The sequence below is a fragment of the Triturus cristatus genome, chromosome 7, assembly GCF_964204655.1.
Source record: "Triturus cristatus chromosome 7, aTriCri1.1, whole genome shotgun sequence".
NCBI lineage: Eukaryota > Metazoa > Chordata > Amphibia > Caudata > Salamandridae > Triturus > Triturus cristatus.
This window is the reverse complement of record NC_140590.1, coordinates 548,743,611-548,766,753: the sequence shown is the minus strand read 5'-3', so window position 1 is coordinate 548,766,753 and position 23,143 is coordinate 548,743,611. Positions and strand designations below refer to the sequence as shown.

The following is a 23,143-nucleotide window of genomic DNA, read 5'->3' as shown; positions in this document are numbered from 1 at the left end:
CGATCATTCTCTTCCAACATTCCCACGTCAGCTTCCCATGCCTCCCGTAAGGACCCCAATGGGCAGGTGTTTTTTTCATAATCTTCCTAGAAGTTAATGAGGTGGCTTTATCAGTCATTAGGTCTAGGTCACTGCGCAGTGAACGTCCCAACTGCAGATAGTGGAATTTTTCCGAGTCAGTCATCTGCTTTCAGATCATCAAAATAAATTATTGCTGGACCCCTCCAGACATCCCCGAGGTGATCTATAACCAGGAGTCCTCATTTATGAAGTCCCTGCAGCTTCCCCACTTCCTTTAACAGGTTGCTATCCACAGTGGGGTCTTCGGTTAGTCTTCCCATCCAAGTAATTTAGTGGCTTCTCACCACGCCCAGACTACCCCTGGTGTATGTAGTGGCAATTGCTGTTTCAGCTTCTTACAGTAAAGCACAGCAGGGTATCCTCTGTGTCACATCGAGAGGCCTACCCTTTAGGTAGTTCATTCCTATCTGTGAACACCCACACATTAATGTAATTCGCTGGGCAGCCCAGTAGTATTACTTAATGTCTGGGATCGCCAGGCCCCCTACAAATACTCCTTCCTAATGTTTACTTAGTGCTTTCCTGGAGCTACCTCCATCCCATAGGAGTTTTTGCAATTCACTGTCCTCTTTATGAAAGAAATTAAATGGTATTTTGTGTGGGGGGGTGTTTTGTAGGACACATAGCATACGTGACAGGCCCATCATTTTGTATAAGATAGCACTACCCATCAAAGACACCGCCAGCTTGATGGGGGTGTGGCCTGACCAAGCACCAAGATGGTGGTTTGATCGTGGAGCTCCCGAGCGGCCCCGCAGATAATACTGCCTTGCAGCCCTCTATGGTGGTAATCTGAGTCGCCGAGAGCCGTCGCAGCAGTCTTGGACCCTGGAGCGCTGATTGAGTGCGACAGTACTGGCAGTGATGCCCTTCACCGCTGCTTGCGTTTCTCCTGCGCTCACAACTGATAAGGTCCTTTGGGCCAATCCATAAATCCGGATTAAAGTGCATATCTTAAAAGGTCGCACCTCTTCTAGCATTGACTTCAGCAAGGAGAATCCGTGAGATACAGGCTTTCTCCAGTTAGTGATATTGAAACCTTTTTTTTGTAAATGTAACCAGTTATTAGTGGTATTTGTTAATCCTCAAAAAGGAGGACGTCTTATCTCCAAACAAGGTTTAGCTCACAGGGCTGTGGTGGTGATAACGTTATGTCATTTAGAGGAGACTGGCCCCTCCAAAGGCTTTGTTACAGCATATTCCTCAAGAAGTATCTTCATTTCTCCAGCTCTGTTCGCTGAAGTGCCACTGGCAGACATATGCAGGACAGCAACCTGGAAAAATCAACACCTTTCTCAACACCCCTGGCTGGAAGCAACAGAAAAGCAGATGGTCCTTCGTCATATATTGTAGTAATGTGAACCCAATTGTGCTTTACCTGCTATCCCCAATTAAGCCTGTATATTGCTTCAGTGTCCTGCTTTTTCCTGATTCAAACATGTGAGTCTAAGAAACATCGAACGCTGGAGAAGAAAATTGTTGTTAATGTAATGATGGTTCTCCTGCTTCGGTTTCTTTCACATAGTTGTGAAGTTTTCAGATTGCTTATGTTTAACATTTTCATAATTTGTGTTCTTATGAGTGACATTGAACTACCAAATGTGTGACACTTGGTGTGACCCAAGAAATAAAGTACATGGAAAAAAATAAGTATAAGAAATTATGCCCATTTGAGCAATGAAAACCTCTAGAAAGATCTTCAAACTATTCCAAAATACCTGACATGGAAGATTTCTAACCTACTGTCCCTTTCAAAGATGATCTTACTCTAGAACAATTGTGGCACCATGTAATAAAATAATAAACCAGTATTTTGGAAGCAGTTTAAATACATAAGTCTTTATTCTCTTGCAGCCCGGTCACAGTGCCATTGGCTTTGGTAGTCCAGTGATAGATGACTGAGGGTATGCCGGCTTATGGTGGCGCTTTTAATTGTGCGCTTGGCCGCTGACGGACTGGACTACAGGCAGACCAGACTCTTTCCCCCCCCCCCCCTCCTCTCCCCCGCACACGTGATCTACCAACTTTGCCTTTAAGTCAACAACATTAATATCTGGTGGCTCGGGCCAGGAGGCTGGGGAGTCGGCCAGAGAGAGGAGAAATCATATACCCCGCCAGCACGACCAACACACAGAGCACTTTGTGGGTCGTGCAGTGCCATCTTGTCTGGGCAGGTGTGATAGAGCAGGAAATAAAGATTTGTCTGCCATCGCCTAGGTCAATCAGTAGGTGTCCTATGCCGTAAAACAACAGAAGGCAACGGACCATGTGAGGCTGGCTCTGGATCCTACAGGCTGTTGTTTCACTCACTGATGCCAGACCCACATGGCCCAGAAAGGCTGGGTCTGGCCACAATTTGTTTATTCATTGTGTAAACTCGAAACACTATGGAAGCAGTTTGACACTTTGTAACCTAGCAACGCTCACCTCTCCTGAGTGTGCTCATGTTAATAATTGCAGCTGGGCACTCGGCCAGCAGCTCAGAGGAAGCAGACACACACTGACTGCTTTTGTTTTATGCAGTGATTCCTCCCCCATTATTATGTCTGTTCCCGGAGCGGTAGTATTTGTGACTAATGAACTTTAGTGTGGTGATGCGGACACCAGCACCGAAATGTGTTATCCTAACCCCTGATGTGTGGTACTTGGCAGGGCTGCTTTAATCGATTCAGATGCACCCACCAGCCTCCCTGCAAGAGGTTCACCTACCATTGGCACTAGTGCAACAAATTTGCAGGATGATGGCCTCCAGAGGATGTGGGTTTCACTGTGCTCTCACCTCATTGGTTGAAGGTTTGCTCTTTTTAAGTGAGATGGATCGGCTACTTAGGTGACATTATACTGCTATAGTAATGTTACCGTAGGACTCCCAGCTTGACAATGGGAAGGATTCAAGCATGTGAATCTATGAAAGAAACCAAAACCAGAGTAGAGGTGAATAACTATTTTCTTATGGTGGTACTATGAACTATGGGAATATCAAATATAGAACAAATGTATGTTATGATGGTACCAGGGGCAATAAATGTGAAGTATGAAACGTGATGGGGTTGTATATCCTCTCTATGACTAATGGCTCTTCTAAGCAGCTTTCTTCTGTCTTTTTCAGGAAACCTCGTATGATCGTATCTTTTCACCGCTGTCTGTAGAGAGCGCCATCGATGCTAGGTAACCCTGATAATCCCAGATGCATCGTTTTGCCAAAACACCCTTTGCCTCACACACCCCATTATTGCATGCATACTTTCTTACCCAATCGCTCTGTAATGGTGGCCTTAGCCCTCCCTACTTCTCACTCCTCGCTGTCTATTAATAGGCTTACTATTGAAAGCATTGACTCCTCTCTCCTTCTTAGACTGTTGTTGACTGCATGAAATGGTCTAGCAGCAGGCAGCGGCTGGGATCAGCTCACAGACTCAGTACAAGAGTGCAGTAAACCTTGCCATAATTGCAGGTCACGGTTAAGCCAAACGGCAGGTTCGGATGTATGAGAGGGCATGATCATAAGTGGTAACTTGGTTGTACTGTGTAACGTAGCAAAAGCACTATTTAAATTTGACTGCATGGAACTTTTAACCCTGAGTAAGACAAATGGGAGATGTATTTATAGAAATTTGCTAATAGTGAAATCCACTAACCTAGCACAGCAGGTACAGATCTTTTTAATTACTTTGATCGCTGTGAGAAAGGTAAATAGAAGTAAAATTTATAGTAATCTCTGCATTCAATAAATTCCCAGTTGTTAGTGAATCAATTGCTTCTACCTTATTTCAATGAATGGTTTATTAGACGGATACAGTTTTATAGTTAGGCGTTCATCCACATTCTTGACACCTATAACACTCAGCGGCCTGCCTCAGTGATTCAGGTTTGTTTCTAGAGTTTCCTTGGGTCTTGGCTTCTGCTAGAATGCCTGTGGTCAAATTTTGGCAAATGGTGCATAAGATTAGCCTGTTGATGAAATATTCTTCATTGGCTGAACTAAGAATCAGACAAAAATCTCGAAATGGTAGCCCCGAGATGAACATTGGGGAGAAACTGTACAAGGAATGAATGCCTTTCTACTTGCATATGATTGATTGAGACTGGTATACAAGCTGGATTGGGGTCCAAAACAAGCATTGCAGTTTCTTAAGCAGCTGCTAAATATATTTTCACTGGAGCCCAAGTTTTGTTCATGGCCTGCTTTATAAATTATAGATTGATTTACAGTTCAAATTTCTAAATCATGATCCTTTCAACACTTTTTCTGGAAGACGTCTTTCTTGGTAGCAATACTTTTTCTGTCTCTCTTCATTAGTGCAGTTGGGTGATGTCATGAACATTCAGCACGGTGGTTGCCTGTCTTTGGTATCTCAGTTTTGTTAGCTTCCATCATTGTCTCCTTCACTGTACTTGCCTCTTCAAGTTAAATCCATTGATGAACACTGGGCTCCGGTAGACGCAAATGTCTATAAAGTAGTTAAACAGGAGCATGGGCTTATGGCTGCCACAGCCACTATCACTTCTTCCCCTTTATCTCTACCTAACCAGTAATTTTAGGCCTTTGATATTGTAAACAGAGGACTGAGTGGCCTCAAGTGGGAATATTTCTCATTTCTGGGCCTTGTTCAAGACTTCTGTTCCCCACCTATCCTTTAGTATACCAGTATAGGCTCTAATTGGTTTTTAATTTCAGTCATTGAACTTGTAGCCCATCTACCGCACTGCCTCCTTGTAAAATGTTTCAGAGAAAGAACTGCTTTCTGAAGTATTTGTTGACAAAATGTTTTGCTGCCCTTTAACTCTGATCTATTTTCTGTGAACATGACCGTTTACGTATCTGTTTGGCTTACCTGCGCTCTCTTCCCTGATTGTGCTGGAGCGGGACCTATTTATATGACTACTGTTGCCACTACTTTCACTCTGAAAACTTCTGTTCCATGAAATTTCAGATCCTTGTAATGCCATCTTAAACTTACAACCAGCAACATGCCTTTTTACAGAATTAAGCACTCTTAGATGTGCTGATAATGTCTTACACAACAGTCTTTGCTGGTTTGATTTCCACCAATGCCTTTTGCTCACAGGACTAGATCAATCTTCTTCTTCTTTTCACAAGCCGATTGGCTATAGTAGAATATAGAGCCACGTTATGGTGTCCCTCTGCCACACTACCCAAATCTTTCTAATGTCATTCGACACAAAACCTTAGCCATAATGGTGATATGTGGCACAATTTCACTTACAAATTCCTCCTTGAGGTGCTCAATAACCTATGTATCATTGGCCTTACTTACATTCTTCACCACTCACTGTTTGAAGCTGTAATCTATCAACACTAGCACAAATATATTCATGCAGAGGTAACAGCTCAAAGGGCCCTGTATTATCCACCCAGAAAGTGTCCAATGTGTCTGTGGGATTCACAGTAGGTACTCTACTTTCCTTCAATTTGTCACTTGCAGCACCAGGGATACAGATTTTAACCCGAATATCAGAAAGCACATAAAGTCTAGGCCATAAGAAAACTTCATATATACTTGCACTAGAGAAACTTCTTCCAGGTGCCCTTGATGTACTAAATGTAAAATAATCTCTCACACTTGCTTTGGTAGAAATAATCTGTGACTTGTCTGAGGCTTCTTGACTGTTCAGCTCATCACTTATACACCACAATTCCATTTCCTTCTCCTCTAACCTGTGCTCAACTTGCCACTTTCTTTGCACCCTTCCATTCTTCTTCCTGCACTGCGCTTTCCGTCACCCACAGCGTCTTTTTTTTTCCTGTCCTAAAATAGCCCCATCATCCACCGGCCGTTGGTATAAATGGTTGGCAAGCCTTGTTCCTTACCTCTTTCAATATGCTATCTCTAAATCGTACTCTCTGAATCCTGCTCTCCATTTTGCAATTCTGGAAATGACTTTTTGAACCCTTGCATGAAAAAACATGTACAAGGGGCATATGGTCCATCTGTCTCGGTTTCACTCAAGCACCAGCTATTATGATTTTTCCTTCTCATCAAATTGCCGGAGAGCTGTTCACTACCTATGTTGATGGTCTAAATGACCCTGTCGGCATTCCTCTCTTTACTTAAAAGTTGTCCCCTTCATCTTTTCTCTTAAGGGTCACCAGTCACAGTCCATAACAGTGTGATCCGGTCAGGCACCCTAGCCAGGGTTTCTTGCTCATCAGGACTTGTGATCCACAAATTTAGGGTTTCTTGGTGCAATTTTGCCCACCTCTCATGCATTCCTCGTACTCGTCACCACATGTTACATGTGGTGTAGGTATAGTTAAGTATGGTTTAATGCACTTTACGTGAGAAACCACCTAATATTTCTTGACAGCAGGTACGGCACCTGCAACTGCCAGCCCTTCTTACTTGGAACATTTACCAGTAAAAATTTTGGGTGTCATAGTAAAGTTGTAGAATTAATGTGACTTCGCAGAATACAAGCTTAACATGCAAATTTTATCAACATACGAATGGCATGATGCATAGAAAGAAGTCCAACTCAAGATGATATTGACAAACGAAAATGATTCCCTTGAAAATATTTTCTACATACATCCTCAGTGGAGTCTGTAGAAGTCTTTTGGCCAAGCAGGAGCATCCGATCTATGCTGGCAGAGCTCCAGGCTCGGACTTACCAATAACTGTTAGTTTTGACAGATATCTGGATACAACATCCTGGTAGCAGGGGCACTTATTTTGAAGGAAGCTTGCTCCTTGGATGGAGTTCTTCACTTGGGTTCTTTTTCAGGATCGTCTTGGAATCTATGACAGCCCACTGACATCCAGGTGTAATTCAGGCACTGCACTGCTGAAAAGGTGTATGACCTGGAAATACTTCCATATGTAAGTCACTGTGACTTCCCAGGAGATGGGTTTCACTGCCACGTGATTTCCTTGCCACTATAGGCTAATCCAATCAAGGACAGCCTATGGCTACCTTAAATGAACTAGACCATTTACCCTAAAGGTTCACGAATGAATGAATGGCAAAAAACATCATTACACATAAAGAATTAGGAATTCTTGACGACCTCAGTCCCTGGTCGGAACACTGCTACAGCAGTTTGGGGACCCGTGTACTTTCAATCTGTACCCCAGCTAGGTCTCGAGTAAAGATATAATAATGCCCAACACCCTCTATCACTATGCCTTACTGTAAGGCACTTTGCGCCATGCTAGGGCATCATGCACTCGGACTTCTACTCCAAGGGCCAGATGTACAAAGCTTTTTTGCGGTGCAAAATGAATCAGGCCGTTTGCGACTGCAAAGAAGCTTTTTACAATGTACAAAGGGCAAATTTGTGATTTGGTAACTTGTTACCGAATCACAATTTGCATTTGCTACCAAATACCAATTCGGTATTTAGAAGGAGTGCCCCTTCCAGATACCAAATCAGAATGGTATGTATTAATGTTTTGCGACCATATTCCGGTCGCAAAGCAGTAATATTTTACCACCAATTTAAACTCGTGGTAACTCACTCTCAAAGGGTAAGGGTTCCCTTGGGAACCCCTTCAAGAATGTTAAAAAATATATTTTTAAGAGCAGGCAGTGGTCCCTCAGACCACTGCCTATTCTTAAAAAAATTAAACTGCAAAGTTTCATTTTTCCTCTTCTTTAAACGCATCCCATTTTCCTTTAAGGAATACGGGCTGCATTTAAAAAAAAAAAAATTGCTTTATTCAAAAGCAATCACAGACGTGGTCTGCTGACCTCAGCAGGTCACCATCCCTGTGATTGCTGTGATTCCTAATGGGTCACAAATTGCGATCTACCTCATTAATATTCATGAGGTAAGTCTATTTGTGACCCACTAGGAATCACTAATGAAACTCAAGAGTTTCAAACATTAGGAATACCTTTTTTCCTAAGTGCGAATCAAAGAGAATCACAATTAGGAAATCGGTATTCCTAATGTTTGTACATCGGGCCCCTAAATCCTTATTCTCAAAGTTTTTCCGAGGCATTTGCTATCTGCTTTTATGTCCCTCAGTGATCGATCTGCCAGATCGCATTTCTGCTGTCTTCTATTTCCATTCCCATCACCTTTTATTTTTTGAGCATCTTACTTGTGGACTGCATTGTAAGCTTTCGTTCTCTTTCTTTCAGAGATTCCATCGCTAAAGCTCTGTATTCCCTGCTCTTTGACTGGCTGCTGGAGAGGATCAATGATTGGCTGCTTCCGCGTGAGATGGACAGCACTGTTGGGGTCATTGACATATATGGATTTGAGGTCTGTTTTTAAAATTGTTTTACAGTTTCTTTAACTGATTTTCCAGAAGCACAACACAGACATTGATGTTCATAAGCAGATTGACCACCATCACTAACCCCGTATGATCCCCAAATGGCACCCAGCCTCTCCTACTTTACTTTGGTCAGGAAGTATCAAAATGTGACCAAAAATTCCATGTTTTGGCTTGCTTGTTCAGAGAGCAAAAAGTGCAGTAAGTCTCCTCCCCTGTAAAAGCATAATAAGCCATTGATGTTTGGAACAGAAAGAAAGAACCAGCAAAGGAGGAAGTGGAAAAAGACACATTTAAAGCCACGAGAGGAGGTACCACCTGCGGTTAGGTGTTGACTGTGGCAGAGTCTCCCCTGATCCGCTAGATGCCAGCAAGCGCTGCAGAAAGTATATTGGACGTAGTGGAAGGGTCAGTGCTGGTCAAATCATATTAGAATGATACTTTAAAAATCACGAACCTTTGTTTTAAAAACGCTACAGTAAAACTGATTAATAGTGTATTATTCTCCCACTTACTCGCACAGAGCTGGTAGGGATGTCTGGGGTCAGTTGCCCGCCTGCACGCCTCGGTCCGACTCGGTGATTGTAGCCATTGAGCGGAGGGCGGACAGGCAGACCCAGCTACTTCCGCATTACGAGCGGTTAGCGCTCTAGCGTTTCGAGCTGCGAGGACTACAAAGGCAGCGAGGAACGGCGGGCTCTGGGCGGTAAGGTGTTGACGGTGGCAGAGTCTCCCCTGATCTGCTAGATGCCAGCAAGCGCTGCAGAAAGTATATTGGACGTAGTGGAAGGGTCAGTGCTGTTCAAATCATATTAGAATGATATTTTAAAAATCACGAACCTTTGTTTTAAAAACGCTACAGTAAAACTGATTAATAGTGTATTATTCTCCCAGTTACTCGCACAGAGCTGGTAGGGAAGTCTGGGGTCAGTTGCCAGCCTGCACGCCTCGGTCCGACTCAGTGATTGTAGCCGTTGAGCGGAGGGCGGACAGGCAGACCCAGCTACTTCCGCATTACGAGCGGTTAGCGCTCTAGCGTTTCGCGCTACGAGGACTACAAAGGCTGCTCGTCACTCTGAGCGCGCAGCGGTCGCGCGCAGGGGTGTGCCTAAGAACGCGCCTAAGACAAGCCAAAGAGAAGCCCGTCTGCGCCCGTCCACGACTGGACGAGGCTAGGGGCTAAAGGATATGGCCCTCATATCTGCTCGCCCCGCTGACCAGATTATACCCCGGGTAAGATATTCGAAACTGGAGCTACTACGTATTTGGAAGCCACCGCTCCAGGGTTGGTCAGGAGGAGGAGGAGTACCTCCAGAGGGACCATTTGCATGTCGCAAATGTCAATATCAAGCCCTTCATTGTCCTTTGCGTTGTATTCCACATGATATCATTACCCGAAAAATAGTCTCACAGGGCCTGTTAAAAAGCAGAAACCTTTTGTGCAACATCCGATCACTGTCTAAACATTACAGTGAAGTATGGGACATGATTTTCTCGGTGCAACCGGAACTCTGCTATCTGCCAGAAACCTGGTTAAAACCCCACTCGGTTCCAGCTATTACATTAGGGATTCCAGAAGGCTATAAAATAGTCAGGTTAGATCGTCCAGCTAAGATTGGGGGAGGTATTGCGATTGTATATAAAAACAATCTATCGATCACCATCTTAAAAGAAATGAGTATTCCAGTGCTAGAAATTCTGGTTTTTAAAGTCTGCATCTCTAATAAAACTAGCTATAAAGGGGCACTAGTGTATCGTCCCCCAGGTCCCTGTGCCGGCTTTAACATCTTATTGCTGGAAATACTAGCTAGACACATTGACTCTGAGAATGAATTTATACTCCTAGGAGACTTCAATGTGCACAGTGACCTGAAGGATAATGGAGATGCACAGTCCCTACTGACTGATCTTTCTTTGTTTGGACTAACTCATATGAACACTGGTCCTACACACCTAGCTGGTCACACCCTGGACCTCATTTTTACTAATAAATCTACCACCATGACGTGTTCCTCCAACACAAGTAAATTGGACAGTTCACTTCATTCTGGAATTCCATACCTCACATCCAGGTAAAGCCCCCTCGCAGGTGCACACCTTTCCTATTAGACGCAGGCAATGGCATAAGGTTTCCCCTGAAGTATTCCAGGAGCAATTTACCGTACCTCACATTGGCTCTGCAGATGATGTTGATACGGTTTTAGCCAATTATAATCAGGCCATTTTTAAAGCGGTCGATTGCATTGCCCCTATGAAAACGTTTAAACCACGCCTAGCTCGTAAACAAGAAGCATGGTTTTCGGAGCATTTAAAATCACTTAAACAACTGGCTAGGAAGCTAGAAAGGGTGTGGAGAACGACCCATGGGGAAACTGACAGGATTCATTATTGGGCAGCTCTCACCACCTATCACAAAGAAATTAGATGCGCCCGAAAAGCTCATATAGAGTCTCTTCTCTCTGCCGCAGGAAATACTCCCAGGATTCTATACCAAACCCTCCATTCGTTTGTGAAACCAGCTGCTTGCGAAACTTCTGAACTAGCATCACAACAACTATGCAACGAAGTCGCTCAGTTTTTCACCAACAAAATAAATAGTATACATGATGACATTACTAGATCCATTCTATCCATCACAGGAGATACGCCCTCACTCTGGGAAGAAGGAAAAGAATCAGGATCAATGGCCTTGGACTCCTTTCCCCCCCATCTCCCTGGTAGAGACTGAATGCTATTTAGGCCAGATTAAGAGTGGGAGTCCCTCAGACATCATCCCGGCCAGAATTGTACCGATAGTAGGTAAGACTCTTAGCCCACAGATTCAACGCCTCGTGAATCTCTCATTGATGGAGGGTCAAGTTCCTAGGGAATGGAAGAAAGCATTAGTAAGGCCTATCAGGAAAAAACCCTCCATTCCCTGGACTGATATGTCTAATCTTAGGCCTATCTCCCTACTTCCTTTTTTGGGGAAACTTATAGAGAAACACGTCAATAAACATGTATCTAACTATATTGAACAGACTGGTAGGCTAGACAGCTCTCAGTTTGGCTTTAGACCAAAATATAGTACCGAATCTGCCCTGTTATCGGTGACAGATGATCTTCATATGTACCAGGACAGAGGATATTCTGTTGTCCTGGTACTATTAGATTTATCGGCAGCGTTCAATACGATATCCCATAAAATCTTAATCGAACGCCTGACTATGATCGGCATTGAGAGCACAGCACTAGCTTGGTTAAAGAGTTTTTTATCTAACCGTACCCAAGCTGTCAACATGGGCTAATTTCGGTCGACTGAGACTTGCATCACGAAGGGGGTGCCACAGGGCTCTTGTCTGAGCCCGACTCTTTTTAACATCTATGTGGCACCCCTGGCCAGAATTCTGAGAGACTTTGGGTTCATCCCCGTCTCCTACGCGGATGATACCCAGCTCTTATTCCCTTTCAAAAAGCTCACACATGAAGTGAAGACGGCCTTTTCCGAAGGCATGAAGGCTGTGGCAAATTGGATGACATCGAACTATCTCCAATGCAATGTAAATAAGACCGAAGATGTGCTTTTTGGGGAGGTAAGAACGTTGTGGACATCGGACTGGTGGCCATGTGAGCTTGGCCAAGTGCCAGAACCTAAACAGGTAGTAAAAAACCTAGGGGTTCGTCTCGATCGAGAGCTCACTTTCAAACAACATGGCAACTGGGTGGTTGGCCAATGTTTCCATGTTATTGGACTCCTACGAAAAGTCTTCCCAATTCTACCGGACTCCATCAGAAAAACCCTGGTACAGGCACTAGTGTTGAGTCGCCTGGATTACTGCAATGGACTTTTGCTGTCAGCCAATGAGTGTCCTAGCAAAACTCCAGGTGATACAAAACACCGTAGCAAGGCTTGTGCTGAACGCCCCTCCAAGAACGCCATCAAAGCGCCTCCTGGATAAATTACACTGGCTTTCAGTCCGCAAGAGAATATATTTTAAGACTTGTTGTCTGATCCATAAGAGCCTACATGGATGTGGACCTTCTCATTGGAAGGATAAATTTATCCCATACAATCCCACACGTTCTCTTAGGTCAAGCAGCCAACTTTTATTGAAAATACCAATCACAAAGAAGGTCAGACAAGGTTATCGGACCAACTTTGTGGAATAAACTTCCTCTTGAGCTCAGGCAATGCCCAGAACATCTTAATTTTAGGAAAAAACTCAAAACATTTCTATTTTAATTGAATTGAACTGTATGCTGATCTGTTGCTGCTGGTTTCTCTTTCTTTTTATTTCTCTTTTCTGAGCGCAGAGATACTCTGTATAGAGTCGATTCTAGCGCGTTACAAACCACAAAATAAATAAATAAATAAAACCAAGTGGAAGCCCTAGTCTAATAAATAAGCACCAGCTCCAACAGCGGCAAAACAATCTTTGCAATTGTCAAATACTTTACTACACCCACAGCTGTCACTAGAAACATCAACTCACAACAAAATATGTGCAACAGCCTCTTGAACATCTTCTGCAGCAAAATAGCAGTCATCTTCAGCAACTTCCCACCGTAATTGGACAACCTGGCACTCTCCAGTCGTTTTCCAGTGAGGAAGGAAGTCAACACAGTCCCCACATGTGACACCATTAGCACAGAGGAAACCACAACATCCATGAAGACCACTCACTTTGGGGCCACGGTGGACGTCTGCCCCCACCATGCCTTCAACAAAGAAGGATTCCCTATCGGCGAGGCCCTCACCCTTATCCTCAACACTGCCATCAGTACAGCCACCTTGCCAAAACCATTGGTTCATGCAGCTGTCAATGCCCTCCTAAAGAAACCCTTGACTAACTCAAACAAAACTCTACAATCAATATCTCGCCTTCCCTTCCCAGCCAAAGTCTTGGAAAAAGCCATGAACAAGAGCCTCTCAGACCACCTCGCCATGCACCAGCTTCCCAACACCACACAATCAGGTTTCAGACCCAACCACAGCACAGAAAATGCCCTTATAGCAGCAACGGATGACATCTGGATGATCCTCAACAGGTAGGAACCGTAGCCCTCATAATTGTAGATCTATCAGCAGCATTCAACACCATCTCCCACATCATCCTAATCCAGCGACTCCATGAAGCAGGCTTCCTGGGTCAGGGCTGTGTTCAATGCTCGCCAGGAAGGTAATTTCCTAAATACGCTTTGTTTTTAAAATGAACTGTTGGAACTGCTGGAAATTGTTTTTAAACCCCTACCACTGCCATTATTTTATTACTACTAATCGAAACGCACTTTGCACTTTACTTACTTCATTCTCTTGCGGTGGCACGGTGACTCCTCCACTTAGAAGGAAGCAGGGGCAGGATACCGGTAGCAAATCTTGGATTCCAGCCGCTACGTACTAATTGACACGCTGACGCGACCGCGCAACGCTGCCTCCTGGGTCAGAGCTGTGTTCAATGCTCGCCAGGAAGGTAATTTCCTAAATACGCTTTGTTTAAATTAACTTGCTGGAAATTGTTTTTAAACCACTGCCATTATTTTAATACTACTAATCGAGACGCACTGGGCACTTTACTTACTACGTTCTCTTGCAGTGGCACGGTGACTGCTCCACTTGGAAGGAATCGAGGGCAGGATACCGGTAGCCATCTTGGAGGTTAGCGGACTAGGCTTTTCCAGCCGATAACGTACTAATTGACACGCTGACGCGACCGCCCCTAAGGAAGGCCCGTCTGCGCCCGGACCGGGCTCAGGGCCTGTCCCCCTGGCCCTTTAACGTCGGAGATTATGACCTATTCCAGAGAGCATCTTATAGGGCTGGATCCTGAAGGGGGCAATGCCCGCTGCCCAAGGATTGCTCCCAATTTATTTTCGGAAGCGCAGGTGGACCCGTGTCCAAAATGTCACCTGGCTCTCCCTTGCATTGTGAGATGTGCCACCAGGTCTCGGGCTAGTATACCAGGAGATGGGATCAGTCAAGATGACCAGGCACCCATCAAATGCCTTCTTAACGCTAGGTCACTGATTAAGCACAGTGTGGAATGCGCTATGTTTATTGAGGAGTATAATATCAAGCTGGCTTTTATAACGGAGTCCTGGTCCGACGAAGCTTCAGGACCTGACCTCGCCATCCCACCTGGTTATTTTTGTTACACACTTGACAGACCAATCAAGAGGGGTGGCGGGTTGGTGGTTATCTATCACAAAACCTTAGAGCCCTCCTTCATCAAAGCCTCCAATCAAGCATGTGAAGCTTTGTCAATCAGTATTCAAACATCTGATCATGATACATTCAAAGCCGTCCTCCTCTACCGCCCTCCGGGCCCAAGAGGTGCGTTTTTAGAATCCATTGGAACGCTCCAAGAAGAGGGGATGTGTGCCAAGTCCTTTACGGTAATGGGGGATTTTAATTTTCATCTTGAAGACGTCACTGACCCTGATAATATAAGACTGCAGCAAGTTTTTAGTGGTGGGGGACCTTAAGCAGCTCGTGGAAGACCCCACTCACGCTGCAGGACATACACTAGATGGAATTTTTTCAAACAACCCCAACCTCTCATACATGGAAGCACTGCTACTCTCTTGGACTGATCATGCTGAGATTTAATTTGAATTTAAACAGGTGAAACAACATCAGCACAGATTTAAGCCTAAGGCCATGATAACTACAAGGACCTGGAAAAATATCAGCAGCCTAGAGCTAGGAGGTCTCCTGAAAGTCACAGCTCACCCCCTGCCATCCAATGTAGAGGAAGCCATGGCCACTTGCACTGAATGGGTAGATTCCGCTTGCAGGAAATTAGTGCCGGTCAAACGGTGCATTCCCAAGTGGGCATTTCCATCTGCTCCTTGGTATTCAGAAAACCTAAAAATGCACAAACTCGATTGCAAGTGTTTAGAGCGAGCCTGGAGGAGAGGGTATAATAACACTGATAAAGAGGCTTACAAAGCAAGTCTTATACTTTATAAAAAAACAACTTCTTCTTGACATCAAAAAGACATATATTTTGGGGAACAAATCAGGAAGGCCAAATCCACTTCTAAAGAACTTTTTAAAACTATTACCAAACTTACAACCTATACTAACCCCAAGAAATATAGTAGCCGGGAACTCTGAAACACTTGCCTCCTTCTTGCAAAAGTTTGAAACCATTTTTTTCTCTTTTACGCATCAACCAATTGAGGTTAATAAGGTCTCTGCAATAGGGTCGCTTAAGGACAGTTGACTAATTCCCACATTAGACTGCTTTACGCCACTGGACTCACAAGGGGCCATTAAATTATTATCGGAAATTCGATCTGGTTCCCCTTTGGACCCATGTCCAGCATCTGTGATCAAACAGGTCCCAGACATTATTGGGGCAGTCCTTACCCTACTGTTTAACACCATTTTGAACTCTGGCCATTTCCCCAAATCTTGGAAAACAGCATTGATCCTTCCTTTACTAAAAAAAAACCTAACTTGGATCCAAAAGACCCGAACAATTATAGACCTATTTCACTTCTTCCTTTGCCGGCAAATATGATTGAGAAGGCCATGAATGGCCAACTCAGCACGTTTTTTCAAACTGTCTGTTGGACCTTAGCAGTTTGGCTTCCGTGCTGAACACAGCACTGAGCTGGCTCTGATTAAATCCACAGAGGAGATTAGAGAGGCCTTGGACCAGGGAGGCGCCACGATATCGATCATGTTGGATCTCTTGACAGCCTTCGAAACGGTCCATCATGAAGTTCTGATGGACCGTTTATCCAAAAGGGTAGTCCAAGGCAAGGGCTGGGATCTCTTGAGATCTTTTCTTACCGATACGACACAAACGGTGGACCTCTGTAAAGATAGATCTAAGCCTTTCTCTCTCCCATGCGGGGTGCCGCAGGGGTCATCTTAGTCCCACATTATTTATGTGTCACCACTGGCAGCCCTGATGAGATGCTTTGGGCTCTAACTGACCTCGCATGCGGATGACACGCAAATTGTGTTGTCTCTTTAGCGCAGTAAAGAAGTAGAGATGGGATCAAGATGCCATGACTGCATGCACGCTATCGCGGGCTGGATGTCATCAAATTGCTGGCTCCCTGTGAAACAACGTGCACAATTTAAGGCCCTTTGCGCGGTTTTTTAGGCCCTAATGGGCATTGGTCCTGCTTACCTGAGACAATGTATACAATGGTACGTTCCTGGAAGAGAGTTGCGCTCTTCAGAAGCAAAACAAGTGATCGTTCCCCGTATCAAAAAAGCTAGTTGGGGTGACAGGAGTTTTCTCCACTGTGCTACAAAGGCTTGAAACAGCCTACCTCTGCACCTCAGAAATTCAACCAAGCTCCTCCCCTTCAGGAAGGGACTGAAAACCTGGCTTTTCATATGAACAGCCTTATTATATCTATATCCAGGTAGGCAGTGCCCAGCACCAGGACACCCTAGGGTAACAGTGCGCTCTAGATGCTTTATTAACATTAACATTTCCAAAGACTTACTCTCAAATCGATCTGCTCCTTCCTCACCGGATGAACCCAAACCACTAACATGCCCCTCCACGGCTCTGAAGCACAATTTTTTATTTGCGAAGCCTTACAGGACTCCTTGCTCAAGGTCTACATGACGAAGCTGGCCGATGTCCTATGAGCTCAAAAGATACACATCCCCACTTACGCCAAAAGCACATCTGATACATTCCCTCTTAGACAAAATATAACATGAGTATTTGTAAAAGCGCACGTTCACTCATGAACATTTTGGCGCTGAATAACAGATGTTTTAATCCCCTTCGCTGCCAGGCCCCTCCTGTGCCAAGCCTTTTTTTGGCTATTTGGGGTAGTGCGCGATGAGGCCCCTGTAACTTTTAGACCACATAAGGTATCCACACCAAATTTGCGTCCTGGGGATTCTAAAGGTACTCAGGGTTTGTGGATTCCCCTGGAGGGGGTCACAGAAATGAGCCAAAATACAGCAATTTTTTTTTTTTTTCGGAAATATGGGAAAAACGGGCTGCAAATGAAAGCATTTGGGTTTTTCCCTGCAAATGTTATCAAAAAAGGGTTTGTGGGGTTGAAATCACCATTTTCCCAGCTTTTAGGGGATACCAGACTTTTGTCAGAAACCCAACATTTTTTACACAGTTTTGGCATTTTTCTGAGACATAGCCTATTTTTGTGCTTTCGACCTCCTTCCAGTTAATGGTAGAAATGGGTACAAAAGCAATAATGGATCCTGGAAAGCTATACATTTTAGAGAAGTAGACAACATTCTGAATTCAACAAGGGGTCATTTGTGTAGATCCATCAAGGTTTCTTTATAGAAACTAACAGTTAAATATAGGATAAATTGAAAATTAGTTGAAAAAAACAGCCTTTTGTGTCAACGTTTTCACCTGTAACTTCTCCTAATTATGACAGCTCTTTGAAAGCAATATACCGTTACATCCGCTGGACATTACTGGCTGTGGGGATATATAGGACTTGTAGGTTCACCAAGAACTCGACGAACCAGAGCCAAAAACTGAGCAGCAACTTGCAATGCTTTTTTATTATTTACCGGGTATATAGTAATTATTCTGTAAAAATGTGTACAAAAAATCGGTATGAAAGACACCTATGTATTTCTGAAATGGGAACAAAATATAGAGTTTAGAAACAGTAGATATTTGCACATTTCTGAAATTGGGAATACTCATACTAGCATGAGAATTATCAGTCATTTTTTAGAATGACTTCTTTTTCCACAATGTCTTTCATTTGGAAGGCAGAAATGCATCGAAAGTCAATAGGTAATAACAGTTCCTTTACAAATCTGAATTACCCTAAGTCTCCCGATAAAAATGGTACCTCATTTGTGTGGGTAGGCATAGTGCCCACAACAGGAAATGGCTCAAAACCCAACGTGAACACACCACATTTTCACAATGTACCCTTTTTTTGCGAAGTGTCTAGCTGTAGTTTTTTAACAGTAGCTCTGCCGGCACCTAGTGAAATGTTGCAAACCTATACATTTTTGAAAACTAGACACCCAGGGGAATCCAGGATGGGGTGACTTGACTGCCTCCCACCAGGTTCTGTTACCCAAAATCCCTTGTAAACCTAAAAAATTGTCAAACAAAACACATTTTCCCCACATTTCTGTGGTGGAAAGTTCTGGAACCTGTGTGGATCTACAAATTTCCACCCACCCCGCGTTCCCCAAAGTCTTACGAGAAAAATACTACCTCATTTTTGTGTGGATCGGCCTAGTGCCCGTGACAGGAAACGGCGCAAAACACAACATGGTCACACCTCAATTTCGCAGTGAAAAATGACCCTTTTTCGGCAAAGTGTCTAGCTGTAGTTTTTGAACCCTAGCTCTGCGGGCATCTTGGGAAACCTAGCAAACCTATACATTTTTGAAAACTAGGCACCCAGGGGAATCCAGGACGGGGTGACTTGACTGCCTCCCACCAGGGTCTGTTACCCAGAATCCCTTGCAAACCTAAAAAATTGTCAAAAAAAACACATTTCCCCCACATTTCTGTGGTGGACAGTTCCGGAATCTGCGTGGATCCACAAATTTCCACCAACCCCGCGTTCCCCAAAGTCTTACGAGAAAAATACTACCTCATTTTTGTGTGGATCGGCCTAGTGCCCGTGACAGGAAACGGCGCAAAACACAACATGGTCACACCTCAATTTCGCAGTGAAAAATGACCCTTTTTCGGCAAAGTGCCAAGCTCTAGTTTTTTAACCCTAGCTCTGCGGGCTCCTTGGGAAACCTAGCAAACCTATACATTTCTGAAAACTAGACACCCGGGGGCTTCCAGTGAGGTAGGGCTCCCCCAACGTTTCCTTACCCAGAATCCCCTGCAAACCTCAATTTTAAATGAAAAAAATCAAATTTTTCACACATTTTTGTGTGGGAAAGTTGTGGCATCACCGGGCTCACTCAAATTTCCCACCACCCAGCGTTCTCCCGGGTCTCCCGGTAAAAATGGTGCCTCACTTGTGTGGGAGGCCCAAGTACCCACGACAGGCAAGGGTCCAAAACGTAGTGAGGCGACATAAAAATTGCCTATCTCAAAACCACCTGGTTTTGCAAGGGGGGTTACTTGGGTTTTTGGCCCGGTGCTCGGCAGCCATCTAGGGAAACCTACCAAACCCATACATTTCTGAAAACTAGACACCCGAGGGCTTCCAGGGAGGTATGGCTTGCGTGGATCCCCAATGTTTCCTTACCCAGAATCCCCTGCAAACCTCAATTATAGCTGAAAAAATCACTTTTTTCACACATTTTTGTGTGGGAAAGTTGTGGCATCAGCGGGCTCACTTAAATTTCCCACCACCCAGTGTTCCCCCGTGTCTCCCGGTAAAAATGGTGCCTCACTTGTGTGGGAGGCCCAAGTACCCGCGACAGGCAAGGGCCCAACATTTTTTTTTTGATAGGTAATGTTGATGTCGTATCACTACGTTTTGGGCCCTTGCCTGACGGAGAGAAACTAAAAAGACAAAGATTCCTGCACAGCCATCTATTGCTCAAAAACACACACATACTGGTTGGATTTGGCATGAGGGCGAGTGATGGTTCAGTATATTAAATTTTATTAACAAGAGATTTCACAAAAATGAAATGCACTGTCAATAATTAAATGGACAAAAAACTGAACCAATGACTCGCAACGCGTGAGCTGTAAAGCCACGGCAAGGCACCAACCGCTTTACAGGCCATTCACACACCTTTCATACGGGATACACACAAGACCATTCACACCACCAGGCACAAAACCAACACATCACAACATTCACAAAAAGGGACAAGGTACACCCTGCTTCAGGAAGACAAAAAAGACAAATGTTACTGCACAGCCATCTAATCCTAAAGCACACACACATACTGGTTGGATTTGGCACGAGGGTGAGTAATGGTTCAGTATATACAATTGTATTAGCAAGTGATTTCACAAAAATGAAATGCACTATTAATAAATGAAAGGCCGAGAAACTGAACCATTGACTCACAGCTCCTGAGCTGTAAAGCCACGACAAGGCACCAACCTCTTTACAGGCCATTCATACACCTTTCATACGTGTGACTCATACAAAACATTCACGCCGCCAGCCGCGGGCCCATCACATTACAACACTCACACCAGCAGACAGCGCCATTTAAGGGCCCATCACTTCCACACGTCCACATTCCTGACACAGCAACTACACAAACTGATGGATTGCGTGGAGTGGCGCTCAGCTAGCAGTGTGTGTAGTGACCAGCACCAAGTCACTACTCACACACCGCCAGCCGAGTGCCACTCCACGCACACCGCCAGCCAAGCGCCACTCCACGCACACCGCCAGCCAAGCGCCACTCCACGCACACCACCAGCCAAGCGCCAGTCCACGCACACCGCCAGCCAAGCGCCAGAACACACACACCGCCAGCCAAGCGCCAGTCCACACACACCGCCAGCCAAGCACCAACCTACACACACACACACACCACCATCACATTTAGGATTTTATATACAAAAAAACACAATCAAATTGCAAATAGATACAAATCTTCTAACACAAAATCTGAAACTAAATACATTGCACTAATGCCAACCTTGAAACAGAATAATTTTTTTAAACAATACAGACCAGGCAGGTCACTTTACCACTCATGGAAGCTCCCAAAATTTCTTTTGCGTGTGGTACGCTCTAAAACAAGCAGGCATACACAGCCCAGGGTTAGAAGGATACCCGGGACAGAAATAACGAGACTCCTTCCGCTTATCTCTTCGTCAACAGACTCTACATCTCCTAGTGGGAAAATCTTTTGAAGGTGTGGGAGGGATGTAATCAGGAAAGTGGCGATCTTTCAATCAAGCCACATCCTCCACCACTCCAAATCTAGGAACACTTGCCTGTTCCACAACAACAAGGCTAGCTATCACAGAGTGCTGAAACTGAAGAGAACACTCCTTGAACACAATAAAAGCATTGAAATTTGCTAATTCGAAGAAATGGATGGCCAACTTCTTATACCAAACCTAAGCCTTCCGAATAGCAGAGTAAGGTTCCAACCTCTGATCTACTCTTGTCAACACCACCCATGTGCTTATTGTAGTCTAGAATGCACACAGGTTTGCGCACTTCAGCAACCTGACCCCAAACAGCCACAGGTGAATTACTCTCATCATGGATGGTAGTCAGCATGTACACATCCCTCCTGTCCACAAATTTTACAGCTAGTAGTTCATCACTACGCAAGGAACTGCACTGCCCCCTCTGAAGTTTTTTGCAAACAAGCTCTTTCGGATAACCTTTACGGTTAGAGCAGATTGTGCCACATGCAAAAGTGTCTACTTTATACAATTCCTTAAATAATTGCACAGCCGTATAGAAGTCATCAAGGTACAAATGGTGGCCTCTGTTAAACAGTCTTCTAGCAAGATCCCACACAATTTTCTCTGAAACTCCAAAAGTGGACGGACAACCTGAGGGGTCAATAGTAGAATCTCTACCAGTGTACACACGAAAATTAAAAACATTTCCTGTCCTACTCTCTGACAACATATACAGCTTAATTCCATAGCGTGCCCTCTTGCTAGGGATGTACTGCTTAAAAACCAAACGGCCCTTGAACAAGACCAAAGACTCATCAATAGATATTTCTTTCCCTGGAGTATAGATCTCAGAAAATCGATCTACAAAGTGATCAAGAATGGGCCGAATCTTAAAAAGATAGTCACAGTCAGGGTGATCTCGTGGCAACGCCATAAAATTATCAACAAAATGCAGCATACGTAGCAAAAGTAAATACCGATTATGAGTTATAACTGCAGGAAATATGGCAGTTGCCAACAAGGGGCTAGTAGACCAATATGAAGCCAAGGTTGGCTTCCTTACCACACCCATCAATAAAGTCAAACCCAAAAACTTCTTAATCTCTTCCAGATATGTGGGAGACCACCGGGTAGCTCTAGACTGGGGCCTAAGTTTGTCACTGTTGTCCCTCAAAAACTGTTCAGCATACAAATTCGTCTGCTCAACAATCTCACCCAAAAATACATCATCCATAAACAACTGAAAAAACTGTATAGGCAAAAAGTGTTCACAATCCACTCTACACCCTGCATCACCGCTAAAGGCAGGCAACACCGGCTGCACCATGTTTGGATCAACCCAAAGTCCAGCACTTCCAGTAGGAAGCCTAGCATCCTCAGACTGCTATCCAGATGCCTCTTGCACCATCGGCACAGCAGTTTCTTCCTCAAAGACAGGCACTTCATCCGCACTGAGAGTTGCTTCATCCGCACTGAGAGTTGCTTCATCCACACCAGGAGTACCTTCATCTGCACTGAGAGTACCTTCATCATCCGATGATTCCATGTGGAGAGAACTCACTGCCAGAATCTTCCCCTCCCTCCTCTCCCTCAGTCGCACTGTCAGTCTCATAATCATGCTCAGAGGAAGATTCAAGAAGCATACCAACCACCTGTTGAGCAGTCATTCTACGGCTAGCCATAATGCTTATTAATAAAGGTAACTTGTAAAACAAGTCAACAACAACAAACACTTTGTAAAATAAGTAATAAACAAAAAGCACCTTTATCAAAAACGCATATACTCCAAAACAATACCACTCACTTGCCAGAAGCAGCTAAACTACACACCACCACCTACTCTGCACAGACACAGTATGGATCAACAATATCCCACTAAAAAACAGAAAGAGAAATGAAATTACACATAAGACTATGCAAAACACATCGCAAAGAATTTCATGCTCAAACCACTAACTAAATTCATTCAAACATTACAATATTACTCATTTGGAGTAAATACAAAAAAAATAAATTGTTACCAAAAAAATGCAACTACACAAAACTGCAGAA

The 23,143-nt window shown here is 44.2% G+C and overlaps 1 protein-coding gene across 1 annotated transcript in view; it reads left to right on the top strand.

Annotated features, from left to right (window-relative positions):
• Positions 1–23,143, top strand: part of MYO15B (myosin XVB) — a 1,465,505-nt gene that overhangs the window by 26,397 nt on the left and 1,415,965 nt on the right. Inside the window, exons 4-5 of the mRNA XM_085614939.1 lie at positions 3,191–3,249; positions 8,191–8,314. Coding sequence (XP_085471065.1) covers positions 3,191–3,249; positions 8,191–8,314 — 183 coding nt within the window. The remainder of the gene's footprint in view (positions 1–3,190; positions 3,250–8,190; positions 8,315–23,143) is intronic.